Source organism: Chiloscyllium plagiosum, chromosome 7, assembly GCF_004010195.1.
Source record: "Chiloscyllium plagiosum isolate BGI_BamShark_2017 chromosome 7, ASM401019v2, whole genome shotgun sequence".
NCBI lineage: Eukaryota > Metazoa > Chordata > Chondrichthyes > Orectolobiformes > Hemiscylliidae > Chiloscyllium > Chiloscyllium plagiosum.
In genome coordinates, this window is record NC_057716.1 from 52,060,130 (window position 1) to 52,072,837 (window position 12,708).

The window sequence follows — 12,708 nt, forward strand, 5'->3', positions numbered from 1 at the left end:
ATGGACCAAATATTGGCAATGGGACTCAATCAGTTAGGATGTCTGATTGGCACGGATGAGTTGGACCAAAAGATCTGTTTCCATGCTGTATAACTCTATGACTCTGTAATTGAGAAGTTACTTTGAAGTAAACCACAATGATGCCAGTTCTATGATGACAAAAGAAAAATTGTCACATTATGACATTAAATAAGCCAAGTTGCTATTTTTATTCAACATTTTGATGTAAACTAGAAAATCTTACATGCTTGATGAAGAGCTTTGCCAAATGTTCTGGCTCCTGAAGACATTTATCCAATTGCCCTGCAAAATAACTGCAAAGAAATATGAACAGATATCATTCCAAAGCCTTGTTACAATTAATACATATTTTTCTTTACCACTTGAATATTGAGTCACATAACATAATCAATCACTTAAGAACTGTAGAAAATTCTTTGCGTCAGAATATGGAGTACATACTCCAGGGATATACTATTTAGAAAATAACCCAACAGGCCAGTTGGAGAAATGGCCAACATTTGTGAATATTAATAAGTACTCACCAAGTCTCCTTTGATAATGTCTTCCAAAAGAACACCTCTAGCTCCTAGAACGACAAGGCTGATGTATGGAAACTTAAAAATTCTCCTCCAATAAGCTGCTCACTGACACCCAGTTTGGGTTCCGCCAGAGCCACTCAGCTCCTAACCTCATTGCAGTTTTGGTTTAAACATGGACAATAGAGCTGAATTCCAGAGATGAGATGAGAGTAACTGCTCTTGCCATCGAGGCCACATTCGACTGAGTGTGGCATCAAAGAGCCCAAGCAAAACTGCATACAATGGGAATCGGTGGGGAGAACTCTGTGTTGGTTGGAGTCATACCTGGCAGTTAGAGGTCAGTCATCTCAGCTCTAGGATAGTGTTCTACAGTTCCACAGGGTAGTGTCCTCAGCCCAACCATCTTCAGCTGCTTCATCAATGACCTTCCCTCCATTATAGGATCAGAAATCGCAATGTTCACCGATGATTTCAGCACCAATCCCAACTCCTTAGACACTGAAGGAGTCATTTTCCAAGTACAACAATATTCATAGTCGGACTGACAAGTGGCAAGCAACATTCACATCATATAAATGCCAGGCTATGAGCATCTTCAATTAGAGACAATCTAACCACTGTCCCTTGACACTCAATGGCATTACCATCATTGAACACCCCACTATAGACATCCTGGGGTTACCATTGACCAGAAACTCAACTGGACTTGCCAGTTTAATATAGTGGTCTATAACAGTAAATCAGAGGCTAGGTATACTATGGTGAATAACTGACCTCCTGACTCCCCAAATCCAGTCCACCACATACAAGGCACAGTCAGGAGTGTGATGGATAACTCACCACTTCCTGGATGGGTGCAGCTCCAACAACAAAGCAGTCTGCTTGATTGGCACTACAACCACAAACATCACTCCCTCCACCACTGACACTCAACAGCAGTAGTGTGTATTATTATCACATTCATAATATTTTGTTAGACACGCTAAGGGATGAATTTGTTCTCTGTCAATTGCCTGATAGCAAACGTATCTGTAGCCTGTGCAGCATCCTTTACTTAACTGTTTGAGAAAACCTACACACATATTCAGATCATGACCATTGATTCTGTCTACCCATGAGAATTATTACAGCTTGTGTAGAGCTGTCTGTAGTGGTACTATATGTTTGATAATTCCCTTGCCCCCCTGCATTTGGAACGCTCCTATAGTTTGATCAAACTGCTGTTAACTAGATCTCTAATGTGGAATTTGGGCTAGTTACACAATATATAAATATTTTTGCCCCCAGGATTAAGGATTGGGGAGGGCATATCCATGGGACAAATCAAAGTTCTATTCAGACCCCAGATCCCCCACATTCTAAGCTCTAAGAAGAACTTTATCAAGTTCCATCATCAATTGTATGACTCTCGGGCACAGAAACAGGTTTTTCAGCCTAACCAGTCAAAACATTATAAGAATCTCCTTCCTTTTTCATTGTACTTATTCTTGTTTTAGCATAATTCCTATTCTAAACCAAAGTGACTGAACACTATGTCAGAACAAATGCAATTTGTACGAATGGTTGACACAAAACTTGGAAGTACTGTGAACTGTAAGGAGGATACTGACAGGCCTCAGAAGAAACTATACAGGCTGATGAAATAGGTGGGTGTGAAATTTAATACAGAGAAGTGTGAATATATGTTAGAAGAACGAGGAGAGGCAACATGAAAGTAAAGGTACAATTCTAAAAGGGATTCAGGAGCAGAAGAACCTGGGAATATATGTTTGCAAATCATTGATGATGGTATGGCAGGTTAATAAAGTTTTTAGTAACACAAATAGAATACTAGGTGTTATAAATTGAGCAATATAGTGTAAACAAAGAAGAAATAAGAATCTATATAGAACATTTATTCAAATTATTCAGTATTGACAGCTAACCTCAAAGCTAATGTAGAGATATGATTGCAAGGTGACTAGGGCTGGAGACTGAATATGCAGGAGTATTTGACATCTTATAAGGATAAGTAGAAGGTGTAAAGAATAATATTGGGGTAGCTCTGTTAAAAAAGGACAGGAAAGAAATTAGAAAGAAATGTTCGGATCAAGATGTGGAATGAATTTGATTGGAGGCAAGTAATTGTAAGGGAAAAAAGGTCACTCAAGGGTACTATAATCCATTTGACAGTAGCCACAATGCATAATAGATTATAAATAAAAAAAAATGTGGACCTGTACAGTAGATACTGCAATAAATATGGGTGATTTTAATCTTCTATAGATAGGACAAATTAGACTGGTAAAGATAGTTTGGAGGATAAAGTCATTTGCTTCAGTCTTAAACGGTGGACAGGAAGAGAGATGGAGTTGTTGGCTTGAAATAGGGCTCACGGCATTACAATGAATTTGGTTTTGCTAGTTGTAGGAAATTGCTGCTCATCCAGATAAAAAGTCTGACAATTTGAAAAGGTTTAACTGAGTTGTTGGTGAGGTGGGTGGGGTATCATTCATGTGAAACTTGTGTTTTGAATATTGTTGCTGAATGATAGATAAGAAATAGAAGGCAGCCAATGACAAAGTCATGGGGGAGCTTGAGGTGTAATCGTGAAGGACTGGGAAGAGAACACAATGCAGGTGATTCTCTGGTAAAGATAACGCCTGCATAGTTGAAATGGAAACAGCCTCCAATTATAAACACAGCATGTAAAGAAGTAATGTGCAATATTTTCCTACATTTATAGTTAAATGATAAGTATAGAATACTGTGGTTTACTTTGAACAGGAACACTCTTATATTCATGTAATGATTTTGATGATTTACACATAATGTGCAAGAGTACTTCAGCATAACTATTTGCATGCTTTACATTGCTCATATTAATCCAGATCCTTTGTACTGCTTGGTGGCTGGCAAATGTTTGCACTGAGGACATGTGATCTGAATATATAAGGCTGAATCATAAATGGAGGCACTGATTGGAAGGAGGAAGAAAGAAAATCAACATTTATAAGGCACCTTTCAGATCCTCCCAAAATGCGTCACAACCAAATAGATCCTTTTGAAGTGTAGTCACAGCCAGTTTTCTCTCTAATTTTCTTTCTGACTGTGGGGGCCTATGAAGCTCATATGTGGCAATGACTTCCTGAACTCATTGCTGTGTGGAGAAATATGATAGAGCAACTTGTACACAATAAAGTGCCACGGACATGAATTAAATAATTGACTGTTTTAAATGTTTGTCAGAGGATCAATGACTGGGGCACCTAATAATTCTTCTTCAAAAATTAGTTGAATTCTTAACATGCACCTGCGAAACCCATCTCATTGAAAAAATTGCAGCTTTGATCATGTAATGCTCCTTCAAATTACAAAAGGTATTGACAACAGGCCTTCAAAAGGCAGAAAATACTTAGAATGAAATTCAAAAATTAGGATAGATTATACTTTCAATTAAACAAAAGCTAAATTTGTACATTATATCACAACCATTATTTCATAATGTCAGCCTCTGAACCCACAGAGCAAAATGAAAGGATCATGATCTGAAAAGGAATATATGTTCAGGCTTAGTTAAACTAGAAAACATTAAGTAACTGAAAAAGGAAAATGACAACTTGGAAAGTAACACTAACACTATAAATGGCCCCAGTAATGATACCAACAATCTGTGTCTCAATCAAAGAGGGATATCTACATTGACCAATGGATTCCATAAATTTAATCTGACTATGGTGGTTCCTATGTTTAAATATAGAATGTATGTTATACTTAAGAAACTTACGTGAAGTCTTAAACAACTGTTGTCTATTCTAATTCATTCAAATTCCCATTAATAGAAACTCCAATAATTTTACCTAATACTCAGTGCCTAAACTTGTGATTTATTTGTTATATTGTCACAGCTATTGTTAACTTAAATTAATGCATCTGTATGTTTGTCTTCATGTTTTTGAATGATAAATAGTAAATTGCTCATAAATTAATCCTGCACGATGACCACATGGTTTATTTTGGTTGCCATAACTATCATTAAAATTAGGAGGAGATATCTTTTAAAACCTGAAACATATCTGGAAATGCAGGTAACCTGGGAGAACCTAGTGATTGTGGTGTAAGGATCCAAGCATTGTTGCAGTATGCAGGAAAGAGTTGGAGACAAAGGGAGGCCAATCAGGTCTTAGATCATGGGCCATGATCCAATCATAGAGTGGAGACAGGCAGTTAGCTAGAGGTAAGGAGGTTAGTCCAGAGGACTAAAAGAAGCATCCTTCTTTTCCTGGACACCAAGCAATGCTGAAAAGACACCTAAATGAAGGATCCCACTGTTCTAATCTCCCTTTTAAAGCTGCAAAATGTTATATGCAAATAGAAGGTGAAATAACTCCATGGAGGCCAGTATCCTGTCACCAAGTCATCCTTTATTAACATGTGAAAGTGCTTATTTTTATCCCCAGCACCCATGGTGTGTGCGTGCAGGTGTGAGACACAGTGAAAGACACAAAGTGCACGAATCTTTATTCAATTACACTCCTGTTTATATCTGTCAGCCAGGGCTCCTTGATTGGACCAGATTAACAGTTCCAATCAGGGAATATATTCTATGAGGTCCACCTGGCTGACCTCATTACAATCATTACACCCTCCCCTGAGTCTGAGGACACAGGCTGATTCTTTTTGATACTCCTCCTTGAGTGTTTTAGCACTGAGTCAGGTTCCTCCAACTCTGCCTCAGATATGGGCAGAGTGTAACACACAGTAGCTTTCCTCTTATGCCCGGAGTATCGCAAAAGAAATTAATTCTCTTCTTCTGGTGGCAAAGGCAGTGACATCTGCCATGTCCATCTCAGATTCCAAAGCATCTTCAACACTTGACAGAGAGGGCAAACCCATAGGTTCCTGAGCAGTCAGAAAGACAGTCGAGGATCCGGGCACGTTTTCTCCTGAACCGTTTGTGAGTTTGCAGTTTCCTTATTGTCCATGTCCTTGTTCAGGACTGTTGCATCTATCCAAACTTTATACATCACTGGACCCGCCTTCACATCGACCATGCCTTTTACTCATGCAGGGCTTTTCTTGTTGCTCCTACACCAAAAGTCTTCCCTGAAATAAACTGTTTCTCCCATTTAGCGGAGTCATGTGCCCAGTATTGGTGCTCCTGATTCAATTCCCCCCCCCCAATCACAGCTTTGGGAAGATCAGATTTAACCTGGTCCGGCATCTTCTTTCCATGAACAACTCTGCTGGAGCTAACTCTGCAGTTGCATGACAGGTGGTCCCTCAGTTTTGTATCAAATAAGGCTGTAGGCTATTTCTTTCAGCCTGCCTTCAAAGTTCGGACTGCTCTTTCTGCTAGATCATTGGATGAAAAATGGTATGGAGCTGTCCTTATATGTGGAATACCATTTGATTTTATGAAACACTCAAATGCCTTGCCAGGTAATGATGGACTATTTTCTGTAGCCAATAGATCCTGTCATCGAAAACCATGTCTAGTTTGTGGAAAGAATGCATTTTCTTTTCCAGGCAAATGACATTGGGGCAGTTGAAAAGCAATGAGTAATTCTCCTGACAGCCTGTGGACATACAGCTTTATCGATTATTAGGAGCCTAACTTTCCCTGAGCCACCAGATACTAAAACCTTTCAGGAGTTGATGTATTTAGTTAAGGAATACTATGACCCCAGTCCTCCTCTAATTATGAGGCATTATTTGGTTTTATTCAGCAATTCGAGAACCAGGGGAATCCATATTGGGATTTTTAACAAGATTAAGATGACTGGCAAAAGCATGTTTAACACTTAATAAAATGCTGAGAGACCATTTGATATTTAGGATTAATGATGTAATCATGCAAAAGCATTTACTGGCTGAGTTCTAACTGGACTTCAAACAGGCACTATAACTGGCTTAAAATATGAAAGCAAATTACTGCGGATGCTGGAATCTGAAACCAAAAGAGAACTGGCTTTATCATTGGAAAGTGCAGTAACTGGAGTACATGAGTTTGAAGATATTCCAAAGGATGTGGGCACCCTCGAAGTATGAAGGAAGGCCACTTGAATGAATGCAATTGCATTGCCTCAGTCAGGACATATCCTAAACAGAGGAACTCGAGGTCAGCCCACAGAAAAACCCCAAAGCAAAGCCAAGCCTTGGCCAAACAGTTAATGATTTCTTCAGAATCCAGGCCAGCAAGCCATTGTCGGTATACGGACTTAAGACAGCAAAAAGTCCCAACTAAATTAAGTAAGAGAACTCACAGCCAGGTATGCAGGAGAGTGCTCACCCTTGAAAGGTCACCTACATCTGGCTTGGAACAACTAAATTGCTTAGCAACATCCAATTCAGAAACAAACAAAATAAATATCTGGTTAAGTGGTCACTTGGTTCTAATGGAGCTTGATACAGGTACAGCTGCATCAGTGATTGCAGAGCCAATTTTTAACAAGATTCGCTCTGGACTCCAACTCTTAAGTTTGCACAAGACCTCAGCTAGACCGAAGAACCTATAACGGGGAACCTTCGCAGATTAAGGTTACAACTTTGGTTTCGGTCTCTTATAAGAAGCTGCTGGTTCAGTTCCCACTGATTGTAGAAATTAATTGAGAAAGATTCACCTAGATTGGCTCCACATTTTTCGATTAGAAAATGGCTGCCTGAATGAAGTACTAATTCCAGAAATTATTCAGGAAGGTCCAGAGACTATCAAAGGAGCCAATGCCACCTTGCATGTTGACCAATTCCATGATTCTAGAAGGCCCGCCTAGTGCCATTTGCCTTATATGCAAAAGTAGAGATAGAAATCAGAAGGCTGGAAAATGAAGGAATCGTCAAACCAGTCCAGTTTATGGAATGGGCAACACTGATTGTGAAGCCCAATAGGTTCGTTTGCCTTTAAGGGGATTTTAAACAAATGGTAAACTGCTATTTGTAGCTGGATAAATACCTAATCCCTTGCAAAGAGGATTTGTACACAAAGTTGTTGGGAGGGGAGCTATCCTTCATGACAACTGTCCTCCTGGACATGAGCCATGTGTACGTGCAATTATGATTAGATGAGGATTCCCAGAAGTATGCTACAACTAATACCCATAAGGCTTTGTACCAATATACAAGACTGCCATTCGGGATTTTGTCAGCCAATACAATTTTTCAGCAGAGGTTGGAAAACACTTTACAATGTCCTACCCCAGGTCAGTATTTATCGAGATGACTTGCTCAGAAAAGAGAAGATCAATAAAGAGCATTTAGAGAACTTGTATGTAGTCCTTAGATGATTCTCCCAGCTGGGTGTATGGCTTAGAAGGGAAATATGTGTGTTCCAGCCACCCCATGTGACCTACCAGGGTTATAGAGTCAACAAGATTGGGTTAGACGCATTGGAAATAAAATGAGGGGATAAAAGGTGCCCTGGCTCTTAAATCTGTACAGGAACTTTCTTGGGCTGGTGAGTTATTACAGAACGTTCATACTTAACCTGGCCTCCATCCTGGTATGCTTGCATCAACTCTTTTAAAAAAAGGGTCAGCATTGGAAATGGTTGTGTAGCCAAGCCCTAGCTTTCAGGGAAATAAAGAAACAACTATCATCCTCGAAGGTGTTGGCATAGTATGGTCCCAAGCAATATCTGGTATTGGCATGTGACATTTCCCCATACCTCTTTAGGGTAGTATCAACTTATAGGTGGCCAAATGGAGAGAAATACTCAATATTATATGAATCCAGGACTCTGGCTAATGCAGAGTGTAGATATGCCCAGAGAGAGAAGAAAGGTTTGGCAGTTATATGTGGAGTCAGGAAATTCCACTAATACCTTTATGGACATAAATTTGTAAGAATAATGAACCACACAGTGGCTGCTGTGGCCAACACTGCAGCCTCTCAACGCCAGGGACTCAAGTTAGATTTAACCCTTGGGTGTCTGTCTGTGTAGAGTTTGCACATTTTCTGGGACTGTGTGGATTTCCTCTGGGTGCTCCAATTTCCTCCCACTGTCCAAAGATGTGCAAGTTAGGTGGGATTGGTCACTCTAAATTGCCAATAGTATCCAGAGATATATGGGCTTGGGAATTAGCCATGAGAAATGCAGGGTTATAGGATAGGGGGGTGGGTCTGGGTCTAGATAGGATGCTCTTCGGAGAGTTGGATTGGACCCGATGGGCCAAATGGCTTACTTTCACACTGTAGGGACTCTGTTTCTATAAATCCCCGCTAGTTCTACTTAAAGAGGACAAGGTAGTGCTGCCGATAGCTTCAGGCTAAATTCAGTGGTGGACTCTAATACTAATTGCGTATAATTACAAGTTGGAACACCGTCTGGGAAGCTAAGTAGCAAATGTAGATGCACTGAGCCACCTCCTGTTGGAAGATACACGACTGGTGGTGCCACCACTGGAATAGTCTGTAATGGATTTAAATTTCCTGGACACACTTGCAGTCACAGCTGAGAATATCGGACTTTGGGTGCAGAAAGATCCGATCCTGGCAAAACTGAAACAGCTGGTGGTGATAGAGAAACCAAAGGATTCAGAACTGAAAACCTTTTTAGACCTGGAGAGTCCAGATCACAGTCAAAGATGACATATTATTATGGGGAGCAGAAGTAATTATCCTGAGCATTACTGGGGCAATGCCCAGAGTACCAACGAGGACACAGATTACTGCCAGCAACTCCCCCACATTCGTGGGAATGGCCAGGTAAACCCTGGACTTGGTTCCACCTGGACTGCGCAGGTCGTTCTTAGTCATTGTGGATGTCCCCTCAAGGTACTTGGATGTGCTCAGAGTTCATTTGTCTAACATGGGGACAACGATAGAAAATTGCATGCATCTTTTACAATACAAGGACTCACGGAAATGTTGGTCACAGATAATGGGCTGTAGTTTACCAGCAGAGAATTTGGGAATTTCCTGAAGTCAAATGGCATTCAACCTATAAGGACAGCCCCATACTAAGTCAGTTGGGAAAATATGGTAAGGTTGAAAAATTTTTGCTCTTGAGATGAGATCAAAGTCTGATTTTACACACAATGTTTTACCAGCAAAATGAGAATCTCACAACTGAGTGACAAGGGCCCTAATTGCTTATGTTTACATATCATTACCTATTCTTGCCTCATTTATACACAAGTTGCTATGCTCCCAGCGAGCGGAGAGAAATTAGACTGTGACAATTCTTGATCACAGATGCATAATGAAAAATGACTGCCACCACACCCAGGGTAGGTGGGGAAAGTATTTGTTTTCCCGCCTGAGTGAGCAGTTTCCACATATCAATGATACAAGCCCTTCAAGATGCAAATGCTTTAATCAAGCACTAACTCACTGCAGTTTACAGACACCAGTAATATAGAACTCTGCGTGTGAACACATGTAATGATCAATGCTGTTGAATATCAAACCTAGCCACAAGAAAATTTGATCATGTCATTTGGCCTTTGCAGATTGATCATGGTCATCTCTGTGAAGCAGAAGCAGTTAAAGGGGACTGAAAAAGCATCATATACAAAATACATTTCAAGGGTATGGAGCTGCTTTCCTCTCACCTGGAAGGATTTGACAGCATGTCCTTACACGCGATACTGCATTTCTTGGGTGATGTGGGGGCATGGGGATGGGATAAGTTTTCAAAAAGCTTACTGAACTTACATTCTCCTACACTACTTGCATGACATGGTTTGTCTATATGTCAAAGGTTGATGGAATCCTATGGCCCTTTATTTTGGAGACTTCCATGTCACGCTGTATCAAGGATTATGGTAGCTACTCATTTGCGAGTGCAGCTAATGCTGCCTGTTCACATTACCAAGGAGCTATTTCTCCCTTCCCCAAATAAGCTAATTAGAGCTGTGACAAAGGATCCATCCACTGAAAGGGTTATCATCACTATGGACAACAGAAATGCAGTGACATAGAAGAGGAACACATGCTTCAGCAAGCCTAGGACTAGCAACAACTTGCAGCTTCTGTCGAACTGTCTCCATGTGAAGAGGTTGCAGCAGATGGGCAGCACAGAATGTGGCAAAGCTACAGGAAGTCCAGAATCTATTGTTCATGATATCATTTCCTTCAGATGAGCAAGATGCAGTGCCTGTGCTGAGTATGGATGTCCCTGGATACTGTAACAGCACTGGGTCATCTGCTGGAACACGACCTGCAATCTGAAGAGGTAAGTGACCATCCTGTGTCAGTGGCCATCGAGGTGACAGCAGCACTTAACTTTTATGTAATTGGCTGTTTCTGAGGATCCACTGGGATGTATTGAGGATCAGTCCTCAAACTACAACTGTATCAAGGCTGATATCACCAAATTTTTGACACTATGTCATCTGTTTCCCCATGACAAGGTCAGTGCTCAGCCTGGACAGTAAACATTGTTGATGTAACTGGCATCCTCCAGGTGCAGGGCACTGTAGAATGTACATACATTACATTGAGAACACCTTATCATAGTCAAAAAGTGTAGTGCTGGAAATGCCCAGCAGGTCAGGCAGCATCTGAGGAGCAGGAGAGTTGACATTTTGGGTATAAGCCCTTCATCAGGAATGTTGGGGGAAAGGGGGATGAGAGATAAATAGGAGTGTGGGGGTAGGGGTGAGGGTTGGGAGAAGGTAGCTGGGAAGGCAATAGGTCGATGCAGGCGAAACTAGTGACGTTGATGATACCTTGTCGTTGAAGGCTCCCAAGGTGGAAGATGAGTGGCTTGGATTTGGCGGTGGAGGAGACCAAGACCTGCATGTCCTTGGTTGAGTGAGAGGGGGAGTTGAAATAGTCGGCCACAGGGCGGTGGGGTTGTTTGATGCATGTGTATCAGAAACGTTCGCTGAAACCTTCAGCGAGTTGGGGTCCTGTCTCCCCAGTGTAGCTCACTGAATGTCTCAGGGAGAAGACAACCTTCCAACTCAGCACCCTCTTGATGGATGTGAATAGGGCTGTTATGTCAAAGGAGACCATTACGCGAACAGGCAGACAGAAAGCCTAGCCACTCTCCCCTACATCAGAGACATCTTGGAAATGACTGCCAGACTACTCAGACTTCTTGGCATCATGATAGCCCACAAAATCACCAACACACTAAAACTGCAGCTAGTGAATTTGAAAGACCCTTTACAGACAACAAGCAAAACTAATGTCATTTACAAACTACCGTGCAAGAACGGTAACAAACACTAAATTAGACAAACAGGCAGAAAATTAGCCACCAGGATACATGAACATCAACTTGCTACAAAAAGTCATGACCCAATCTCGCTTGTATCATTACATACAGATGAGGAAGGACATCACTTCAACTGGGCCAACACATTCATCCTAGGACAAACCAAACAGAGACACGCGCGAGAATTCCCAGAAGAAGAATGGCACTCCAACTGGAACTCTATCAACAAACACATTGATTTGGATCCCATTTACCACCTGCTGAGGAGAAGAACAGGAAATGACATCACTACAGGAAATGACATCACCAAACCAAGGAAACTTAAACACATAAATAAAAGTGGGTCATACCACCAGTGCTTCACTGGAGGTTCAATGATGATGTTATTTAGTAAGGTGAGGAAACGTCTGAAAATGAACCTTCCAGCTCAGCGAGCAAACTTAGATCCAGAACCTCAACCTGAGCTACAAATCTTCTCAAAACTCATGAGTATAGTCAATGTTGAGCAATTGTTTAACAATACTTTGTGGTATCCAATGTTAGGTGATCTACCTGCTTCATGGTATTGGTCAACAGAGTTGCTCAACCCAAGTTTTATTCTCTTTTGTCCCTTCCCTGGTCCTGCAAATGTATATGGAACTCACCTTGCCTGTGTAAAAATAATATGTAAATCAGTCTACCTTGCAAAACCCCATCGTATCAATTCTGTTATTGTCTATTTAACGTATGCTATGTTGCTTTCTCATTTGCTTATCCAATTGAAATGCAACATTTCCCTCCGACTACTAAACTCCGGGGCGGCACGGTGGCACAGTGGTTAGCACTGCTGCCTCACAGCGCCAGAGACCCGGGTTCAACTCCCGCCTCAGGCGACTCTCTGTGTGGAGTTTGCACATTCTCCCCGTGTCTGCGTGGGTTTCCTCCGGGTGCTCCGGTTTCCTCCCACAATCCAAAAATGTGCAGTTTAGGTGAATTGACCATGCTAAATTGTCCGTAGTGTTAGGTGAAGAGGTAAATGTAGGA

At 41.2% G+C, this 12,708-nt stretch overlaps 1 protein-coding gene across 1 annotated transcript in view; it reads right to left on the bottom strand.

The window, feature by feature from the left end:
- The window catches only part of LOC122551592 (rho guanine nucleotide exchange factor 25-like), a 61,399-nt gene that overhangs the window by 26,794 nt on the left and 21,897 nt on the right, over positions 1–12,708 (bottom strand). Inside the window, exon 5 of the mRNA XM_043693723.1 lies at positions 245–314. Coding sequence (XP_043549658.1) covers positions 245–314 — 70 coding nt within the window. The remainder of the gene's footprint in view (positions 1–244; positions 315–12,708) is intronic.